This window comes from Puma concolor, chromosome B2, assembly GCF_028749965.1.
Source record: "Puma concolor isolate L17-30 chromosome B2, mPumCon1.1.hap2, whole genome shotgun sequence".
Taxonomy (NCBI): Eukaryota; Metazoa; Chordata; class Mammalia; order Carnivora; family Felidae; genus Puma; species Puma concolor.
The window spans coordinates 116,809,952-116,833,452 of NC_141671.1; the positions used below are offsets into that span (position 1 = coordinate 116,809,952).

Sequence of the window (23,501 nt, forward strand, 5' to 3'; positions counted from 1 at the left end):
TGATCAAAACAACTCCTGGATCCTTAAGAAGACTTAGTCTTTGTATTCTCTGAGCTACTGTAGGGACCCCCAAGGGGCTCAAGGCTACTGTTGAGTTTCTTTTTTTTTTTTTTTTTTTTTAACGTTTATTTATTTTTGAGACAGAGAGGGACAGAGCATGAATGGGGGAGGGCCAGAGAGAGAGGGAGACACAGAATCTGAAACAGGCTCCAGGCTCTGAGCAGTCAGCACAGAGCCCGACGCGGGTCTCGAACTCACGGACCGCGAGATCGTGACCTGAGCCGAAGTCAGACGCTCAACCGACTGAGCCACCCAGGCGCCCCAAGAGAGTTTCTCATATAAGAAACTCCCACATCATTGTAGAAACCCTATTTTGGAGCAGGGTATAGGTTGTTAGTGGGTCTTCCAAATTATGATAGTAAATTGATCCCAAAGTAAGACCAGCTTGCTTTTAAAAAGCAGACAACATAATAATAAATGCTTCTCTGCTATTCGTATCATATATTACACTTGGATAGGAGCCATGCAAATGCCTCAGAAAGTCTCACACAAGCAATAGATTTAAGACACAAAGCTTTCCGAGTTGAGTTTATTTTTTAAATCTGAAAGCCTGGTTAATCACTTTTGAAATAATATTTGTTAAAAAATTATTTTATGCCTTAAACCCTTAATCCACAATATAGTATACTTACTTAGTATACTTACTAAGCTATGACTATCTTCAGCAAATACAAAGCTTTATATTCACTTCTAATTTGCTATAGCTCATGAATTGATTTCTAAGCACCATTGCATTTGGCAGCTAAAATGCATTTAGAAAATTATGGCTCTGTAGTGGTAGCAGGTCTTTATGGCCCTTTTCTATAATGACCCGAAGGGGGGAAACCTGCAGCCAGCATTTATAAGTTGAAATGATGATTTGTCCTCTCTTTTTTTTTTTTAATTTTTTTAACGTTTTATTTATTTTTGAGACAGAGAGAGACAGAGCATGAATGGGGGAGGGGCAGAGAGAGAGGGAGACACAGAATCGGAAGCAGGCTCCAGGCTCTGAACCATCAGCCCAGAGCCCGACGCGGGGCTTCAACTCACGGACCGCGAGATCGTGACCTGAGCTGAATGAAGTTGGCCGCTTAACCGACTGAGCCACCCAGGCGCCCCTGTCCTCTCTTTTTTATATGGCGTCTCAATAGCTTCTACCTTATTAATACAGAAGATTTTGTTCAGAATCTTGTGAGAAATATGCAGAAAGTGCATTACAATTGCCACTGAAGTGGCAGGATGCTAAGGGGTGAGTACTTAGGTACTTTAAAATGATTCTTTCTACACATTTAAGATATTTTATGATGAAATTTTAAAGGTCAGAATTCTCCATCATTCCTGAAATGTACTGAAAAGGAGCAGATGTAAATTTATGGAATAATTCCTACCCTAGGTTAAAAGGTGACAGCCCATAGTTGTGCCTTAAAAATTTTGGAATCCGGGGCGCCTGGGTGGCGCAGTCGGTTAAGCGTCCGACTTCAGCCAGGTCACGATCTCGCGGTCCGTGAGTTCGAGCCCCGCGTCGGGCTCTGGGCTGATGGCTCGGAGCCTGGAGCCTGCTTCCGATTCTGTGTCTCCCTCTCTCTCTGCCCCTCCCCTGTTCATGCTCTGTCTCTCTCTGTCCCAAAAATAAAGTAAAAAACGTTGAAAAAAAAATTAAAAAAAAAAATTTTTGGAATTAGTTGCCAATTTTTAAAATGTGGACAATTTACATTTTAAAAATCAAGATCTCCAGTTGTGCTTGAAAAATCTGAAGGTCTGGTAAAGTTAGGTCTGATTATGGCATGACATCCTTGGGTTGGAACTAAATACTAAGACATACAATATCCAGTTTGCTCCATCACTCTTAACAAAGCAGCTTCCCTCATTTATATAACCTGCTTGGCCCTCCAGTGGCAGTGGACCTGGACCACTAACGTCACATATGTGAAAGGTGACTAAGAAAAGCAATCTTCCATTCAGCATCCTACAGGAATCCTTCATATACTACCTAGTCTTTTCTTGTGCTTTTCCAGGAGCTGGGCTTCTACATGTGGCAAGTCACCCAATCCCTTTACAAATGGCTCTGATGGATAAAATGTCTGTATTTTGATCCCAAATCTACTTAAAAATCACTTAAAGTGATTCAAAGAATAAATCTACCTTTCCTTCTATATTAAATCCCCTCAAACATTAGAAGAGAGTGATCACATGTCAAGTATTTTCTTCTTCAGGTTATACATATTCAGTAAAACCTTGGTGTGCAAGCATAATTCATTCCAGAAACATGCTTGTAATCCAAAGCACTTGTATATCAAAGTGAATTTCAAGAACCATTGGTTCAGTTGTGATCATGTGACGTTTGGCCTCATGTACTACTCGTATTGAAAGACATGGCTCGTTTATCAAGTTAAAATTTATTAGAAATGTTTGCTAGGGGCGCCTGGGTGGCGCAGTCGGTTAAGCGTCCGACTTCAGCCAGGTCACGATCTCGCGATCCGTGAGTTCGAGCCCCGCGTCAGGCTCTGGGCTGATGGCTCAGAGCCTGGAGCCTGTTTCCGATTCTGTGTCTCCCTCTCTCTCTGCCCCTCCCCTGTTCATGCTCTGTCTCTCTCTGTCCCAAAAATAAATAAACGTTGAAAAAAAAAATTAAAAAAAAAAAAAAAAAAAGAAATGTTTGCTAGTTGCAGAACACTCGCAGAACAAGTTACTTGCAATCCAAGATTTTACTCTGTGTGTGTCTGTGTGTGTGTATGTATTTTTGTATGTGTATATATATATACATACATAAATACTGCATGTATATACACACACACATATACATGTATATATATATACATATACATATATAAACACACTCTCCAGTTCTTCTTTTTTTCATTTTTTTTTTTTTTGAGAGAGAGACAGAGTGCGAGCGGGGGAGGGGCAGAGAGAGAGGGAGTCACAGAATCTAAAGTAGGCTCCTGACTCTGAGCTGTCAGCACAGAGCCCCATGTGGGGCTCGAACCCACAAACCACGAGATCATGACCTGAGCCAAAGTTGGACGCTTAACCAACTGAGCCACCCAGGCGCCCCACTCCCCAGTTCTTTTAAGCATTCATCATATGACATGGTCTCACATATAGCTTTTGGTCAGTGAAACTCCCTTCGCCTCTTTTTGTGTAAATAGCTATATTTCTATCCTTTTGTATTTGTGTAAATTAAAAAAAAATCACATTATAGGACCTCCACATTTATTCATATAAATTTCATCTTATTAATATGCACTCTCTTATGTCGACATCATTCTGATTGTCTTTGCCTGTATCTTTTTTTTTTATTTTTTTTTAACGTTTATTTATTTTTGAGACAGAGAGAGACAGAGCATGAACGGGGGAGGGTCAGAGAGAGGGAGAATCTGAAACAGGCTCCAGGCTCTGAGGTGTCAGCACAGAGCCCGACGCAGGGCTCGAACTCACGGACCGCGAGATCATGACCTGAGCCGAAGTGGGCCGCTTAACCAACTGAGCCACCCAGGTGCCCCTGCCTGTATCTTTCTTGATTGCTACTAAGGAGGATTCCACTTAGATATGCTTTAGAGTATAATAGGTATTTATGACATAGTTGAAATAATGTGAAAACAAATGGCATAAGAAGAAAGACTAAGTTTAAAAAAAAGAAGACTGAGTTAATTTCTTTTAACGAATTTATGAAAACATGAAAATATTTATGACTAAAGCATGACAATCACAGTCTTTATAGTCTCTCTGATGTGCCAAGAAAATAAAAATCATGAATAAAGTATGATTACAAGAGTTTTCTCTGCAACTCTTAAATTGATTAAAAGAAAAATCTTGTTTCCATGGTTTAATTCAGTGACAATGAACTATTTATGGGAACTGGACCTTTTCCATTTTTAAGGACAGAGAAAGTAAGGGCAGAAGTAATTGGTTTAATAAAAAAAAAACCACAGAGTATGTTTTAAAAAGCTTCATCCGAAGCCAGACATAATAGACATATATTGTAAGATTCCATTTATATGAAATGCCTAGAAAAGGCAAATCAATAGATACAGGAAAAAACTGAACCCAAGCTCTTAAAATCAAATAATACATCCATGGAGTGTGTTTTGTGTTTATGTGTATGTTCACATTCATAGAGCAAAGGAGTATGAGTATGTGTGCATGTCTATGTGCATATGTGAATATATGTATATATGTGTTGGAACATACATGTGTATATACGTATGTGTTTTAGGTCCTGGAAGGAATTTCAGCATATCTTAAACACTGCTCAGTGGATTATAAAACACAGGGACAAACAGAATCTCTGCAACTTCTATCTATATACCATACAATTTGAAACCTATTATAGACATCACTAGAGAACACATACTCATTGAAATGTTACAATCTGCTTTTACTTCATATTAAGAGGTACTGTAATATCCTTTGGAACTGTATTGTATTTGACCAAATTAGTTCATTTTAAAGCAATTTTGGAATAAATGGACAATCACTAGATTTCTGAAATTTGAATTTGAACAAAAACAAGGACCATACTCTAGGCTAAGTAAATCTACTTAGTCCCTTGATATAATCCTAAAGGATATACACATGTGGACATGCATCTTTTTTAGACATGAGAACAACTTAACAGCTACACACACAGTAGTGCCTTTATAAATAATAAATAAGTACGTACCTAGGGGGAATACACGCATGAATATAAGAGCATGAGATATAAATGGAATAAAAATAAAATATTCCATATATTAAGGAAGTTATGGATAGGAATCACAGATGAACCAGATTCATTTCTTAAGGTATTATTATTTTTTAACTTTCTTTTTTCTCATGTTTATTTCTTTAGTTTTGAGAGAGAGAGACAGCACAATTTGGGGAGGGGCAGAGAGAGAGAGGGAGACACAGAATCCAAAGCAGGCTCCAGGCTCCGAGCTGTCAGCACAGAGCCCAATGCAGGGCTTGAACCCACGAACTGTGAGATCATGACCTGAGCCACAGGCGGATGCTTAACAGACTAAGTGCTCCCTCAGGTATTATTTTTTAAAGAAAACTTACCATTTACATTGCTGGTCAATTAGAAAGAATTTAGGGTGAATATAAGAGTGCCTGGGTGGCTCAGTTGGTTAAGTGGCTGACTTTGGCTCAGTTCATGATCTTGGGGTTCATGGGTTCAAGCCCATGGGTTTGAGCCCCACATCGTGCTATCTGCTGTCAGCATGGGGCCTACTTCAGACCCTCCTCTTCCCTCTCTCTCTCTCTCTCTCTCTCAAAAATAAATACAACAATAAAAAAAGAATTTTGGCCAAATATAACACAAATTTATCACTTTCTCTCTACTAAGATATACTTGAACACAAAGATAAAAATATAGATGCAGTAACACTGGTAACTGAGGTTAACAGTCAAGCATTTTCCAGAATCTGAGAAAAATTTCCTTCAACAGTAGCATCAGTGGAATTCAACAAAGAAACATAATGTATCTATGTGTAATCTTTACTGTCTGAAACAGAACTGGAAATGCAGACCAATCAAAACCAAACATCCTTGTTTCTTAAAAGGTTAAACACAAGTTTGCCATGTGACTCAGCAATTCCACTTTCAGGTATATACCCAAGAGGAATGAAAACTTGTATTCACATAAGGATTTACACAAGAATATTCTAGAAGCATTATTCATAATAGCTCAACCCAAATGTGCACCTACTGGTGAATGGATAAATAAAATATGGGTCCATACAATACAATACTATTCAGCAATTTTTTAAAAAAAAGAATGGTACGTCTGGGTGGCTCAGTCAGTTAAGCGTCTGACTCTTGGTTTCTGCTCAGGTCATGATCTCACAGTTTTGAGTTCGAGCCCCGCATCAGGCTCTGTGCTGATAGTGCGGAGGCTGCTTGTGATTCTCTGTCTCCCTCTCCCTCTGCCCTTACCTTTCTCTCTGTCTCACACCCTCTGTCTCTCCCTCAAAGTAAGTAAATAAACTTTAAAAAGTAAAGAGGAATGAACTACTGATACATGATATGACATGGATGAATCTCAAAAACATTACGTGAAGTGAAAGCCAGATGTAATAGGCATATATTGTATGATTCCATTTATATGAAATGTCTAGAAAGGGCAAATCAATAGATACAGGAAGCAGATTCATGGTTGTCTGGAGTCGCAAGAGGGAGGGAAGGATGGGGTTTAACAGTAAGTGGGTATGAGAGATATTATGAGGTAATGAAAATGTTCTAAAACTAATTTATTGTAGTAATTGCATGCCTTGGAAAATTTACTTAAAGATCACTGAATTGCATAGTTGGAATGGTTTGATTATATGACATGTAAAAAACATGATTATATGACATGTAACAAACATGCCTCAAAAAAGTTATTAAAAAACAGACAACTAGCCAGCCAGCACTTCTATATCCCAACCCTACTTGCCCCAGCACATGCATAGATATTGCATAGGTACTGCTTTATCATGTATCTGGAGAAAGAGCTCGGCTCATTTGCAATCAGCAGCTCTCAGGCTGTTAAAACTGCAATACTCCAATACTCTAGCAGGGAAAGAGCTAGATGATTAATTGGGCAATGGATCATTAGATATATTTTTTATTTTTTTTTTTTTAAATAATGTTTATTTATTTATTTTTTTTTTTTGAGAGAGAGACAGAGTGCGAGTGGGGGAGATGCAGAGAGACAGGGAGACACAGAACCTGAAGCAGGCTCCAGGCTCCAAGCTGTCAGCACAGAGCCCAACTCGGGGCTCGAACTCATGGACCAAGAGGTCATGACCTGAGCTGAGGTCAGCCGCCCAACCAACTGAGCCACCCAGGCGCCCCAGATATATTCTTTTCCTACTCAGGGCTTCACGGGTAGAAACACAGGCAGAAAAGCCTTGGGAACACCCAAATTGGGGTTTGTTATTTTTCACATACTAAAGGTAAGAAAAGAACAACTACAAGATGCTTCAAATTTTTCTAAGATTCAAATTTTCCTCATAACATGCCTGAGCGCTACAGTAGTAGAATTTCTCATATTCCTTCAGAAAAGGCCAGAACTAGATAGATGTCTACCAGCCATCGGACGTTGGGTTAGGGCTGTGCATATCAAGTTGTGCTATAGCTCTGGGTCTGAAAGCGAGCAGTGAGAGGAACGAAGCAAAAATTGCACAGTGAGTATCTGGAGCCAACACTGAATTTACAAAGAAAGTTTGACATTCAACGATATTTTCTAAAAGGAAAAAGAAGTAGACAAAGAGATAAAAGTGCATTGGACAAAGGCATTTCAGTGGAGAAAGGATCTTTCAACAAACGGTGCTGGGGCAATTGGAGATCCGCATGCAAAAAGATGAATTCAGATGCCTAACTCACACCATACACAAGAGTTAACTCAAAATGGATCATAGGCCTGAATGTAATAGCCAAAAGTAGTAAAACTCTTAGAAAAACAGTAGTCATTTTCCTGCAGGTTAGACAGAGATTTCTTAGATATAACATGAAAAGCATAAATGATATAAGAAAAACATTCATAAGTTGGACTTCATCAAAATAAAAACCTTTTGCACTGCAGATGGCATCATAAAAAAGTGAAAAGACAAGCAACACAGAAAACATTGCAAATCACACATCTGATAAAAGACTTGTATCTAGAATATATGAAGTTTATATTAAAACTCAAGAATAAGTAGACAAACAATCCAACTAAAATGAACCAAAAATTGAATGGATATTACACAAAAGATGATACATGAATGGAACATAAGCACAGGAAAAGATGTTCAACATTATTAGAGAAACACAAATTTAAGCCACAATGACATGCCACGTAAATAAACCTCAAAAGAAGAGCTGTAATAAAAAAGATAGACAATAAAAGTTGGCCAGGGTGTTGACAAATTGAACCCTCCTCCTTTGCTGGTAAGAATGCAAAATGATGCAGCCACTTTGGAAAACAGTTTGGCAGTTTCTTTAAAAAGTTAAGCGTAACTGCATCGTATGACCCATAAATTCTCTTAGATACCTACCCAAGAGAAACCAAAACAGAGGTCCACACAAAAACTTTTATGTGAATGTTCACAGTAGCATTATTCATAAAAATGGGGGGAAAAAACTAATGTCCATCGACTGATGAATGGATAAACAAAATGTGGTGTATATATACATGTATATTCAAATATTATTTGGAAATAAAAAAGGAATAAAGTACTGATATACATTACAAGGTATGTGTAAGCCTAAAAAACATTAGGCTAAGTGAAAGAAGCCCGATGCAAAAGGCCAAAACTTGTATGATTACAGTTGTATGAAATATTCATAGAATACAAGGCTATAGATTTAGAAAACAGATTAGTGCTTGATTGCGGTTAGGAGTGAGAACAGGAGGTGACTGCAAGTGAGCACTATAGATCTTTTTGGGAGCAATAGAAATGTTCTAAAATTGTATTATGGAGATGGTTCCACAACCCTGCACATTTGCTAAAAAGCATTAAATTCTATACCTAAAATGAATTTATGGTATGTAAATTACATTTCAATAAAGCTGTATGCAATAAAATATATTGGGGAAGGTAAGAGAAAGGTATTCAGTTAAAGAGAAAGGGGGGAAAAACCCAAAAAGTATATGTCTAAAAACTACTCTGGAAAACAGAAGATAGCTTTAGGAATATTGTATCCTTAATAAGATAATGAACATGGCCTCTATAAACTAAAAGTAGAAGATGATAGGGGAGATTAAGATCTGAAAAATAGGAAGGTGTTGGGAATAAGAAACCTCACAGAGAACACTCAGCTTCAATGCAAGAATCAAATTTTGCACTGGAGTCTTCAAACAGCACGACTGACATACCAGAATATAAACTCCCTGATACTGAGAACAAGCTTGAGAAATTGTCCAAGGACACAGGTTAAAAGGACAAAAAGAAGGTGAATGGATAAGAAGATAGTCATAAGGGGCACAAAGTGAAGAAAATGTGAAGGAGAGAAAATAGAGTATGTGTGATTGACAAGCCTATACTACACGAACGCTCCTCTGAGATAATTAATAAATGCTAATTTTCAGATTAAAGAGTCCACAAAGACCATCACCTAGATATGTCCCGGCAATAATTTTGAACTGGTTATTCTCCTTAGCTATCCAGACTCATTCTTGCCCCTTCTCTGTCCTGCTCTGTGCTTCAGGAGGCTGCCCTCTGCATATATTTCTGCCCAGGCTCTCTTCCCTGCCACATGCCTTCTGGTTGAGTTTGGCCAATAGAAGGCACTGGCAGAAATGCTGAGCAATGAGGGTAGGAGGAGAGATAGTTCACAGTATCTCTCCTCACTCCCTCACTTTGTCAACACCATATCTTGCTGAGAACCCTCCAGAGGACAACTCCCACCGGGTAGCCCCTCCTCCACAGTTCCAGCTTACGCCAGCCCCTGTAACATCATTTCCTTGGCAGCATTTTTATATCTAGAGGTGGTGATGGTTTCTATGTGTTGCCAGTCTTCTCTGAATGCCTCACCAGCCCAAATTAAGAGCATGTTCCCTTAATCCTGCCCACACCACTGTGAGTAATCTTATTTACATGATCCATCTACTGGAGGATCCTGATTGATAGAAAGGGTAAAGACAAAATATCCATAAATATGTAGAGAGGAAACAATCTGACCCACAAAGGAATCAAAGTCAGACTAGTCTCATATTTCTTCACTCCAAAACAAATGCCAGAAGATAATGGAGCAGAGTGTATGATGTGAAAAGAAAAAATTTTGACTCAGTAATGCCATCTTGTCATTCCTGTGTGAGGTCAAAAGTACAAAGGCTCTTTTCAAAAGTACAAAAACTCAGAAAAAGTATATCCTCTACAAACTTTTCCTGTTTAAAAAAAAAATTCAAGATCATTACCTAATCAATTAAAGATTATTTAAAACTGAGGTTTCAGAAATTTAGTTGTAGTTTAAAATCATTGATAGTTAAGTATTCAAACTGAATGTATATTGTTTGAATTACATATGAAGCAAAAGACATTCTTTAAATTCAAACTATATACTGTAACAATAAATAATAGTAACAATCTTATCTTATAATCCTACAGTATTATAGATCAGACAGTAATCCAAGGGGTTGGGCTAACTGAAATAACTCTTAATTCCTTATTTTATTCTTGATTTTAGTAGTTGAGAAAATTGAGAATCATATATGTATTACAAAAAAAAAAAAAAAAAAAACCACCTCAAAAAACCCTTAGGGTTAATACTAGTGGAAGTAATAACAGAATAACTACCTTCCAAATCATTGTAGAACATAATTATTCTATTTTAAATGTAGCCATGTCTCTAAAGAAATGAACCTGAAAGCTGTATTTTATCCTTGAAAAACAATACTTTACATAAAACAGATCCTCTTGAATACACACAGGTGACTACCATTTGATAAAGTTCAATGAAAATCTTTTCTTCTATATGCGAGGGCGTGGTGGATACAACCACATACCAACATATTAGCCACTCATTATGCACTTGAATACAATAATCAATTGGGCTGTCTAGTTATTTCTGCTATTATTCAAGGTTGCTGGCCAATGTAATGGTAAGAACGCTTACTTTGTGAAGGAAAGAAAAAATAATGTAGTTAATTTTATTAACCACTTACCACCATGATTAATTGGCTAGACAAATTGGAAATAACTGAGCTAGCCAGCAGATGAATATAGAATACTTTGAATTTTTAATTTTAAGCAGTTCTGAGTTGAATCACGCTGAATATAAATGACCCCATTAAGTGAAATATATAAGCATAAAATGGAAAATGTCAGGAGAGAAGCTAAATGACATCTTTAAATGTCATCTCCAAATGTCATTTACCATCTGGATAAAGATCAGTTTAACTGACCCTGAAATGTAAAAATGGAATTAGAATGGAGACATCAAATAAGTGATTGTATTTCCATTAAAATGCAATGAAGTCTAAAATCTTCAAGATATAACTGAATTTTCAATTTGGAAAATACTTCCTAATATACAGCGAAATTGCACGGTATATTTACTCCAATGTAACACAAGTATTGGAAAACAAAGGAACCGAGTAAATTCTAATTTAAGGGCTAAAGATGAGCTCCTCTGACAGCAATCATATCTTCTTAAACACCTCTTCTCTTGGCCAAGCATTTACAGTTTTTGTATCTATAGCAGTCTTTGTGTGTGAATTAAATAGAAATACAGTTCTTAAATTCAGAGAGCATAGAATTTAGCTGTGGAGTCACTAAAACACACAAAGCAATCTAAAGTATCTTGAACCTGAATACAATAGCCCTCCTCTCTCTGCTAAGATGTTTCTCTGTAAGAAAAATATTTATAGAGCAGCAAAGGTAGGAGAGGCATTTATCCAGACAAATCAGTGGTCAGTCCCGTTGGCGAGTGCAGGGGCAGACAGTGTAACTGCATTGTTTGCACCTCCCTTGAGACCTCTGCAAATGTAAGGTCCTGGATGGTGAAGCAGTAAGGACTAAGGACATGTCTTGTGGAAGACAAAACAGGATACATAGAAGTTAGAATGGCTCTACAGTGAAGTGACCTATAAAGAGGAACTTCACGGTCATACACATTCATGGGGAAAGAGAAAGGAAAAGTGTTTCTAAGCCCACTGTAAAAGAATTAGACTCCTGGGTAAATCCAAAATTTCACTCTCATGGATTTAAACATTCTCTCGCAGAGTTAAGTTTTAATCAGCTCATCTAGAACTATGTGATAACAAGAACGTCTGACGTCCACACGACCTTACGGTTTATAAAGCACACCACGCATATTATCTTCTGTTGCCCTTGTGAATGGGTTGCCTAGGGAAAATATTTATTTTCCTTTAAGAGGTGATTAAATTGAGAGTCAGCTATTAAGTGACTTATCTGAAATAACACACGTATTAAGTCTATAAAAAGAAGAGACAGCATCAACAGACCTGAAAACACATTTTTTAGACCTATGGTCCCAGTTTCTTTGTTCTCTCCAAAGACTTCCTTTCTTTAGGATAAAATAGAGTTTCCCTTTAGATACCTTGGAAGTCCTTGCTCCATGCATTTTCTAAATGTGTGCTAGAGATTCAGGACTTGGAGATTCTAGGAGAATCGAGGTCTCTAAAGAAGGCATGTCATTTGTGGGTCAGGAAGATAGAAGTGGCTATGCGGAGGGGACTCTGAGTCCCAATAGTGCAGTTGTGCAGCACTGGCCGATGGAGACCATGGGCTTGGAGGCAGGGGGATCAGTATGGACCGTGCCAGCTTACTAGTGCCATTAGCCTTGTTGAGCTTTGAGTGTTTATCTCTAAAATGAAACTGTTAGCAACATAACTATACCTACAATATCTGGCACAGTGATTGGCACTCATCAATGGTAGCGGCGGCCCTGGGGTAATTTTCCTTAGTTCTCCAGTCAAATTAACTGCTAAATTGACTATCCCAACACTGAAGATTTAAAGCAAATAGTTTGGGAATGACAAGACCTGCAGCCTTCTCTTACTCTGTAAAGCGGCATTTCATATTGTCTCACCAAAGGATACAGAAGTCAGATGCAGAGCTGAGGTCTAGGGTGTCAGAGTTGTCCTGTCGTTTTTGAGCCCTTGTACTCATTCCCCATCCTGAGAAGCCTATAAGACCTTGTTTTAGGGAAGACTTGTTGTTTCTGGGGAATTACTGGGGTTTGGGAGAAGCATGGTAGAGGACTAGAAGTTTCTAAGAGATACCAGTATCAAGAGATCTCTAGTTCTGGAAGCAGGGTGAGGCTGGAGCTCCTTTGTAGCGTGTTTGTATTATACTAAGCCCCACAAAAAAAGCCTTGTTTCTGAGCCATAGTTCTTGTTCTCTCCACAAAACACCTCTCCTAACTACATTCTCTCATTCAAAATTATTTAGCGCTTATCAACTTTGTGTCAACAATTTCTGGTTGTTGTGGACACTATGATGAGTAAGACAAGATTCGGTTCTTACTCCCAAGGGATTTGCAGTCTAGAGTGGGAAAAAGATATATAAAAATTAAATATGGAATAACAGTTGTTATAGTATTACAGAAGAATGTGGTCTGATTACATGCCAGGTACTGAAGCGGTTGTTGAGGGTGCCACAGTGAACAAAACAGGTGTTGGCCTCATCTACTTATAAGAGTTTCCCCTTCTGAGATCACGAACATCAAAGTATTCAGTACAGTAATGTATATGTGTAAATATTGTCAAAGTACACCTTCTATAAGTAATTAACTTCAGGTAGAGACTACCCTCATAGTTACACTGTTATCTTGTTATACGTAATATATATACACACTCAATAAATGTTTGCTAAGTTAAAGTCACATCAAAGGTTTGCTGAGACAGACAGCAGACGCTATTTTCTCCACCACTAGAAGCACAGCCCTTATCAGGCAGCCAAGGTTGCGGGGAGTGGTAGGGAATAGTGTTAACCACAGCCCCCAAAACTATAGGCATCACAGGAACCAGTTAGGTCACAGCTACACCCATCAGAGTCCCGTAAGGAAAAGACCTTGTTTAATGGGGATCCGTTCTACATGAGGGTTTTGTCTGTCACACACATACAAAGGCCTAACGATCTCAAAGAGTTTTTTATTATGTTTTTGGAAACATAAAGACTTTCACCTTCAGAAAAATCATATTATTTCAATAATAACAAAATAAAAACGTTTGGATGTTTCACTGATGACAGTACTCATTTAGTACAAAGTCTGTGTAATGCAACACCCTGATATCTGTATCTTTGTATCCTCTGTGGTGTCTGTAGGCCATACTACAGTGGGTAATACGTTACTATTCAATAAATATCTGTTGGTTGAATAAATGAAAGAAAATAATTATAGTAATAAAATAATAGTAGTGAAACAGACTGGCATACCTGGCTATAAATAAAACTTACGGGGAGAACAGAGATGAGTACATGACAAATCAGAAAATGACATTTTCACAGGAGCCTTTGAGAGTATTTAGTTTAACTTCAACATTTATGAAAAAAGAAACCGAAGCCTATAAATTTCAAGATATTTGCTCAAAGTCACAGGGTATGGGAAGTGGGCTTCAAAGTCAGTTTCTAGACTTCATGACATATGTGCTTTCTAACAAGCCACACTCAAATTCATAGCTAATGACAAGATGTCTAAATTTTATTTTCTGCGAAACTATAATTCTTAGTTTATTGATTCTATAAATGAAAATTGACAGTTGTTATGAAGGCTCAGCCATCCACTGGTTGTCCTGTGAGGTCTGTTTATGATTAATTTTGTTCATGATTGCTCTGAAGACCTGCTATGAAACTTGGTATTGCCTCCATATCCAGTCACAGTTAGGAAAGAATTACTTTCAATATCTCTCTCCCTGCCTTGATTGCTCTTAAACTCAGAGCTGTTTCCCAGCAATGCATACCTCTTGGAGTAAGTGTTTCCTCATCTTCCCAGAATTCTTACTTGACCAAAATTTTAAACCCTGATTGCAACAGTTATGATTTTTTTGAGAACCATTTCAAATTCCTTTTTAAGGTAGGTGGGAGAAAGAAGTCAGAGAGGTGAACAACTCTTTAATACCTGTGTAGCTAAAGTAGCCCCATGGAGATATTTAAACATACGTAAGCTGCTCATCTCTTACATGCAGATCACTCAAAGTCCAGCCTAGAGCCCCAGGACCCCTGTTAAACTGGCAGAGTCCACGGCTGGAGACTTAGCTCTCATCAATATGGTTTATCAGCAAATGCAACAAACATTTCAACATGCATTTATTGAACATTTTCTGTGAAGCCATGCCATTGCAAACATTGAACTTAGTAGATATTTGAAATGGGAACCTAATATGTAACCAAAAGGAGATGCCTAATTAGGTAAGACTTATATTCATACAGTGCCCTACTGTTTCAAGAATGTGAAGTGCAAAATTCCAGCCAACACACAAACTGGCTGTAGGAAGAACCTTTACTTTCCAAGCTTTGAAACCCTTGTGCTCTTCACATAAATATGCAGAAATTTGAAGTTTCCAATAAAAGTTCTGTATGTCTCACAAAATACTCCACCAACATTGATTTTCTTATCTGTGTATACTACTTTGCTTTTGCTGGGAGCCTGGCATCTGGGTGAGAGAAAAGAGCCATTTACATAGGACCGAGTCCTGGGAATCACTTCACTGTGCATACAGCTGCATATGCAATTTCATGAAAAAAAAAATCCAAAGGAGTTTATGAGTCCTAAATAAATACGACTTTGAAAATACAGTCACGACATACAGTAACCTGGAAAACGAACTTTCCTCTGTTTACCTGGCATATTATTTTTTGCTTTTAATTTAGTCTGTATTATTCATTCCTGTGTTATTCAACAAACTACCACCTCTGAAAAGATGTGACTAAAGTAATAGTGTTTAATTGATACATTTAAAAATATTTATGGTAATTTCATTTAAAAAGGTCAATGACTGTTCTTCTATTTTTCAAATTATAACTCACAGAACCAGGGGAAAAATATTTGAATGCCAAAGAAATTCCCCCTTAAAGGGCTGCGTCTTTGCTGATTTATCACCCAGCTTTTTTTTTTTTTTTTGCACTTTATAACTTAGATAAACATGCCCTACCAAAACCAAGTAAAGTTATACTCAATTCATTATTTTAATTTTTTTTTCAACGTTTAATTATTTTTGGGACAGAGAGAGACAGAGCATGAACGGGGGAGGGGCACAGAGAGAGGGAGACACAGAATCGGAAACAGGCTCCAGGCTCTGAGCCATCAGCCCAGAGCCCGACGTGGGGCTCGAACTCACGGACCGCGAGATCGTGACCTGGCTGAAGTCGGACGCTTAACCGACTGCGCCACCCAGGCGCCCCTCAATTCATTATTTTATATAAGAAAATAAATAGGCAATGGTAAATGTTCAAGATAAGCATTTGTTTATTAAAGTGTTCTGTCCATAAAGAGAGTCTGAGCAGACATATTCTTTTCAAAAAGAGAGAGAGAGAGAGAGAGAGAGAGAGAGAGCGAGAGGCTACTGTTGAAATTTATGGTACCAATTATTTTTGTGTTCTAGAATGAGAGTTCATTGTAATAGATAGGATATATTAACCAAGTGCACAGAAAATAAACGTCCCAAGATAGATAGTGCTATTGCAGTAGGCAAGTTAAGAGCCCTCTAGAGCAAAGACCAGGAAAAGTTAAGAAGATTACTTTAAGACTTGCATGAGGTTAAGGGACAAAACATTACAAAGAGTATAGATTCTTAAAGTAAAAAGATCAAATAAACATTTGTCATCATTATCTCAGTCTTTCTTCCTTTCCATCTTCAAAGGTCTCTACTGCTTATTTTTTCCCTCAAATGTCTGTCATCAATGCTTTTCCAAGTGTCAGATCTTAAAGGTGACATGAGAAGACCCCTCCCTTCTGAAGAGAACAGTGTTTCAAAGCTCTCAAAGCAAAGTTTCTTCCTACAGCAGAAGGACTTCATGAAGGACAGTGACCTCCCATTAACTGTAGCAGAGACCCATGCCACACAGAGCTTTCTCCATATCCTTCCTCACTTTATGCTATTTGTACATTAACCTGTCCAGGAATTCAAACTGCAAGCTATTCATAATTTCCATGAAAAAACTTTTGCAAAAACCAGTCTCTGAGTGTTTGTGATGCTGAAAGACCATCATTTTTGCCAGGTTATATAAAAGAAAGGCATTTTTCTACTGCAAGAAAGCATAGAGCTAGTAGCAATCAATGTTTTGTAATCGGATGAAAATACCATTAAGATTCTAAGGCAGCATCCTAAGAGGTCCCTCTTGTTTGCAGTTGGCAGACAACCAACTGTTTCAATACAAGCAATGAGTTGCAGTAGACTCAACTAATTATGTCTATCCTGCCTCTACACAACTCTTCTTACCCCCCAGTGCCTACTCCATACTCTCAGAGGAAGAAGATAAGCAGATGGATGTGAGCAGGTGCACAGGACCTTGTGCAACCACTAGCCTTGAGAGCAATTGGTCAAAACCCTTGAAGCCAATTAAACTCTTAGTAAATGGTTTCCAAACTCCAGCAGATGGCCTATTGGTCCCAGTTGCGCAGTTCAACATCTATATGACTCCATATAAGAAACTAAAAACTGGGAGTTAGAGGATTGCTTCTCTCAAGTATATCCTACTTGCCATTTTATAATTTACTCCATAACTTTTGTCTTTTCTTCATAACGCAAAGCTTGGCCTGATTCTATTTTCTCCACTGATTAGAATGCCACAAAGGGATGACAGTTGTGTGTTTAACCCTATCCAAGGACTTGAATATGTTTTCATTTTACAACCAAGGAAGCAGATGATTAACTGAAGCTGTCACAGTTATACGAGGCCAAGTTAGGCTTCAAACTCACACCTCCTACCCCACAAAGTGAGCCACTTATTACTGAAACTCAGTTTCAATATTCATATTCAATATTCATCTTCTTGGCAGATAACAAAGTTACCATTACAAACATCCCATTTTAATGAAACTACCTTTGATTTCCAAATATAACTACCTTTTCTATTCCTGACACTTTTCTAGACACTATGAATGTCAACCTCAGATAAATGATTACAGAAATTTCCTGCCAGGATACTTTCCATTTTTCCTTTATTACATTTAGAATCCCCCAGATATTTATCTTCCACTCTCTTGTCCTTCCTCTCTATTTCTATGTTTTCCTGACTGCCACCCACATTCTCAAACTGGGAATGCTAGTTTAGAGCCCATCTTTTTAATAAAAGGTTACTTTAAATGCTGACATCCCCAATATATGTTCCTACATTCCTTATACTTTTCTTGTTGTAGTTTCCAATTAGGGATTGGATTTGGCTTTTATAACTCCAAGAGAATGTGAGTTTCCTTTTTGGCATGAACTTATACCCACATTGCTTGGTGCTGTAAGACTGTTTTCCCAAATCAGAGTTAGAGCCCTGAAGGAGGAAATAGTTATAAGGCAAAGCATAGGGAACAGAATCAAGGAAATGTATTTTTATAATGATTTTCCTGAGGACATTCTCAGGTTCCAGCCCTTCTCCTTGGTAGCCAGATTATTTTGGCTTTATTTACAATGGAAGAGGTCCCATGTGTCTGGCTAATGGACAGCAGTCTATAGGCATTTCCCCCTTTTCTGGAAACAGAATAAAATCAGAAAGCTCTTATACCATTCTTAAATCCAACTTTCCAGATCTTCACTAAAAAACATTTACATGATATCAAATCACAAAGTAATTCTCTTTTATACTTAGTAATCAAATGAAGTTTGTTCTGACTTGAAGCCTAATGGAACTGACAATGAACTTTCTCTTTGCTTTCCTATAAGAAGAAAGAACTTTCTCTTTCCTTTGTTTAATTGCTGTGGTTGAATTGTATCTCCTCAATTCACATGCTGAAGCTGTAACCCTAAGTATATCAGAATGTGACCTTATTTGGAGATAGGGTTTTACAGAAGCAATCAATCTACAATGTACAACCTAAAATTAGGTAGGCCATAATCTACAACGACTGGCGTCCAGAAAAGGGGAAATTTGGGCATAGATATAGGGAGAATGCAGTGTGAACATAAAGATGACCATCTACAAGGAGACAGGCCTGGAACAGATCCTTTCCACACAGACTTCAGAAGGAGGAAACCCTATCTACACCTTGATTTTGGACTTTCAGCTTCCAAAACAGTGAGGAAAACAAATTTCTATTGTTTATACCACACAACGTGTCGTGGTGTTTTTTTACGGTAGCCCTAGCAAACTAACATAGTCACCTACTTCATTTTTTTTTCCTGCAAATTAAACTTTCATTTTTTGACACACTTCAACTCTACATTATTGTTTAAGAAACATATACTTGTACATATATAATTTCATATTTGATCTCTTAACTTCAGGAAAAAAAAATCTATGCTACTCTTTAAAGATAATGTTCTGGATTTGATGATAAAAGTCATGATAGCCTCAGGAGATGTTGAGAATCATTAAAACAACATTTTACAACTGAATAAACTGAGGCAAGTTAGAAACCTTTTAAAATCGCTCCATTGGTTATTGGTGAAGATAGTCACATGGCTCCCAGCTTCCATATTGGAGCATACAACCATCCTTAGGCATTAACCAAGAATTATATATCATTAAAATAGTTTTTCCCTAATTTGTCATGTTAAAAAAACGTTTAAAATCAGGATAATATAACAACAAGTAGAAACTTAGATCACAAAATAGTTTACCCCACTGAAACCATCTTCTACAAATTCCTGACATATTTTATTTAAGTTTATGTCTTTAGAGAGAGAGATGGGGAAGGAAGGGGCAGTGAGAGAGGGAGAGAGAGAATCTCAAGCAGGCTTCTCACTCTCAGCACAGAGTCCAACTCAGGACTCGATCCCACAAACCCGTGAGATCATGGCTTTAGCCAAGATGATCAAGAGTATGTCATTTAACCGACTGAGCCACGCAGGCATGCCCTTGACCTTAAGCAGACTTGATTATTTTCACTGTTACATGGTAAATATATATTTATACCATTTTGACATAAGCATAGCAATGAAAGGTACAATATCTCATTTAGTCCATGGAAAGATTCAGATTTTCATTTAAATTCTTCACAGTTAAGCAGAGGGAAATGTCCAGAGGACCACATGTGTATCAGCTAATGCTCAATAATAGCTTCCACAAATGCACTGCATTCTCAGACGGTTTTCAAATAATATTATTTTAATTCAAATTGCTACTAATCACAAAGCTAATTACTTCTTCATAAATCTTTTCTGTGTCTTTTCTCCTCCGATTTATTTCCTTTGATACTAGTTTTGTTCTTTGAGAAGATCTAGGAGAAATATGGTAGAAACTTCAAACACCTAATGTGGAAGAGAACTCTTGACTCTTCTATACCAAAGAGAAACAACTAAGATGAATTGGCTAATGTTACAATGAAATAGATTTCAACTCAAAACAAAGAAAACCTTTAAACAGAGATACACTGTGACAGAATTGGATACTGCAAAAGATCTTAAAGGTTAGTCGCAAGAGATGTTTTAAGCATTAGATCATTTGGGGGCTTTGTTATAAAGAGGATTGAAGCAATGATTTGACTCAATTCGATTCAATGGTTTTTTATGGTCTTTTTACCCCAAAAGTCTGTGGTTCTATGAACTTATTAATAATCACAGGACCAGTTCTTCCTCTCAACTAACACAAGGCTTAGTCCTTCATACTTTTGACATCCTGCGTGTCTGGTATAGCTGTGTAACTTCTTTAACACAAATTTGGATGACAGGATTAAACCTCAGTCAGAGCTCATATATTTTACACAAGAGGCAGGCCTGAGGTCAGTTTTCCTTTGCTAATTATTAATTAGTATGAAATCATGTATCTGTTAGCATATTGGGTGAGAACAATGAACTGTTCTATAATCATTAAAAAACAGAATTATTTTAACAGTCATTTTAGTCCTGGGGATTCTTTTGTAAAGAACTACATATATATGGGGGCACCTGGGTGGCTCAGTTGGTTAGGCGTCCCACTCTTGATTTTGGTTCAGGTCATGATCTCATGGATCCTTCCCCCTCCCCTGCTCACATTTTCTCTCTCCCCCTCTCAAAATAAATAAATAAACTTAAAAAAAAAGCTAAATATATATGTTGCATACCATGAGATAATCAAATACTAACCTCCTTCATTTTTTCCAGTTCATTCTGTAAAGCTTGTTTTGCAATCTCAACTTCTATAAGCTGTTGCCTCAGTTTTTCGTTTTCATCTTCTGTTGTGGTTCGCTTTTCTTCTACATTTTCCAATTCATGGTGAAGTCTCACAGATACATCCTTTGCAACCTAAATTGAAGAGTTTTAACAATAAAATATAGTTAAAGACAGTACAATAAGTGAGCTAAACTTATACTCACATTAAAAGTACTAAAAGCCAATACACAAATAGTTTCTATACTATACCAGGCATCTTTCCAGATGCTTTACATATAAGTCATTCACATATATAAATTATTTAACCCTCACAACAATCCCATGAGATAAGTACTATTATTATTCCTATTTCACAGGTGAGGAAAGTGAGTCTCAGAGATGTGAAGTAATACGCTCAAGGTCACACAGCTAACAAGTGGTCAAGTAGTCTGGCTCTCCACTCTGTTTCCTCAACCTCTACACTACACCATGGTAATAGATGTTCAATCGTGCTTTATCATGTGTATAAAAATTTCACATATTTCCTCTAATTCTACAACAAAACAAGATGTTTCCATTATCACTCATTTTAAATACTGGAAAACGGGGGTGCCTGGGTGGCTTAGTCAGTTAAGTGTCTGACTTCAGCTCAAGTCATGATCTCGCAGTCCCTGAGTTTGAGCCCCGAGTGGAGGGCTCTGGGCTGACTGCTCAGAGTCTGGAGCCTGCTTTGGATTCTGTGTATTCCTCTCTCTCTGCACCTCCCCTGCTCTTTCTCTCTCTCTCTCAAAAATGAGTAAACATTAAGGAGTTTTTTTTAAAAACTAGAAAACAAAGTTTTCTAGTGGGAGTGGGACCTGAATTTTAATCCTATAATGTCAGGTGCTTACTTTTAAGAAATATGTCAGTCCTTGAGATTAAGTTTTTGTTTTTGTTTTTTGATTACAGTGTACCTTTTTGCCTTTTGTTTTGAGATTATCTTGGAAATTTAGGGTTTGGAACAAAACCCTATGGTGTAGTATGATGTAGTGGCTCATGACATAGACTGTGGTTTTATACTGGGTGAGGAGACAGCTTGGCCACCTACTAGCCTATATCCATGGGTAGGGACTGGGCACTTATAACCTCTGTAAAAGGTTCAGCTACTGTATAAGATGATGATAGGATTACTAATCCTAACCTCATGGGTGCTTTTTTTTTTTTTTTTTAATCTTGAGCTAACATTTAGATAGATAACTAATGTTAATGTATATAACAATGCTTCCCACCGTACTTGGGACATAGTGAGCACTCAACAAATGATAGGAAAAGAAAAAGAAAAAACAAAAAGAAATAATACAATGACTTTCATTAAATGTTTTCTCACATCTTTCTTTAAAACATAGGAAAATTACACTTGATTTTTATATATTGATGAGGTTAACATAATTAAAATTATGTTTGGTGGTCCAAGGTTATGAAGATAACATTGGGTTTGCATTGTCAATGGATCTGCCTACAGTCAAACTGAACTGAACAGACCTCATCCACTTACAAAACTTATTTCAAGGTTAAAATTTCTCCACTGGGGGAAATTCTAAAGGAACAACTTCATATTAAAAACGAGGTTCTTTCACTTACTGCACTCTTTACTTTTCCAAAAGGGGCGGCAAGTGGGAAAGATTTCTTTTCAGGGAGTTAGCAAAGTGGTGAGTACAGAAAGGAAGGAGGTTAGGGAGACTTGCTGAGAGAGACCTTAACTCCGATATCGTCCCAATGCTGTTCCTATTCTGGGCTTTAATTCCTCTCTCCGCAGGAGTCTACATCCCGCTGCTCTCGATTTCACCTGGCCTTTACTTGGAAGACAGCCTCTGGAGGCCAGGTCGACGCCAGAGCCTGCGCTCTGCCACACCCGCGTTTCTGCTGGGGGGGAGGGGAGACGCCCTCTGCCACCGTCTCTGGAAGAGTCGCCGGGACTCCCTAGAAAGCTCCCAGAGCTCGCTCTCCGCCAGGCACTCCACACACCCTAGACCCCTCAGACCCACTGGTCTGTTCTTTCCCTTCCCCTGCCCGGAACCTGATACTTTGTGGTCAGCGCTGCGAAACTCCGTGTCTTTGCCAATGACCACTGAAGGCCTTTCATAGCAAAGAGGTCCCCACTTGCTGCCCCTACCCCGCGCCTCCCAGCCCCAGCGCTGCAGACCTTGAGGTCCTGCTCCAGGCTGCGCAACAGCTCCCCGTCGATTTCCCCTGTCTGTGCGTAGCGGAGTCTTTTGCGCTCGGCTTTGCGGAGGCGGTACTGCAGGATCCGGCAGTTTTTGTTGGCTCTCTCCAACTCGTGGCGCATTTCCTGCAGTTGACAGGCATCCTCCTCGAAGAAAGTGTCCCTCATCTCGTCCATCTCGGTCCTCAGCTCATCAATCTCGTTCTGAAGCGGTGACAGGCCGCGGGTCAAAATTAACCTCGCCCCCCGGCACTCGGACATGTAAAGTGTACACCCCATGCCAACTCCAAATTCTCCGTTTTATTGCCCCCTCTCCATAAGACAGGAGTGACAGAGCTGCATGAAGAAGAAACTATAAAAACGGGCCTTCTTTGGGCCTTCCCCAGCTCTCCTACTCAACCTCTCTCCATGAAAAAGTGGGACAACCCATGATAATTAGAGAAACGAAGGACCAAATTTGGATTTAAATTAAACCTAAGGCTACTGATCTTAGGCTGCTTTAAATCTGGAAAAGGCCTAGGAACCCCCTCCTCTCATTTCCTGTTCCCTTCCGTCTTTAAGGCTCCCTAACATGTTAACAGCCTCTCACCCTCGCGAGACACGCCCTAATCCTCCAAAGCCCACACCTCC

The 23,501-nt window shown here is 38.4% G+C and overlaps 1 protein-coding gene across 3 annotated transcripts in view; it reads right to left on the reverse strand.

The window, feature by feature from the left end:
* The window catches only part of MTCL3 (MTCL family member 3), a 56,415-nt gene that overhangs the window by 28,731 nt on the left and 4,183 nt on the right, over positions 1 to 23,501 (reverse strand). For all 3 annotated transcript variants that reach the window (XR_015251534.1, XM_086707787.1, XM_086707788.1), the window contains exons 3-4: positions 22,851 to 23,075; positions 20,663 to 20,821 (exon numbers count right to left, since the gene is read on the reverse strand). Coding sequence is in view for 2 of the 3 variants with exons in the window: in XM_086707787.1 (XP_086563913.1) it covers positions 20,663 to 20,821; positions 22,851 to 23,075 (384 nt within the window). In the remaining variant the exon portion in view is untranslated. The remainder of the gene's footprint in view (positions 1 to 20,662; positions 20,822 to 22,850; positions 23,076 to 23,501) is intronic.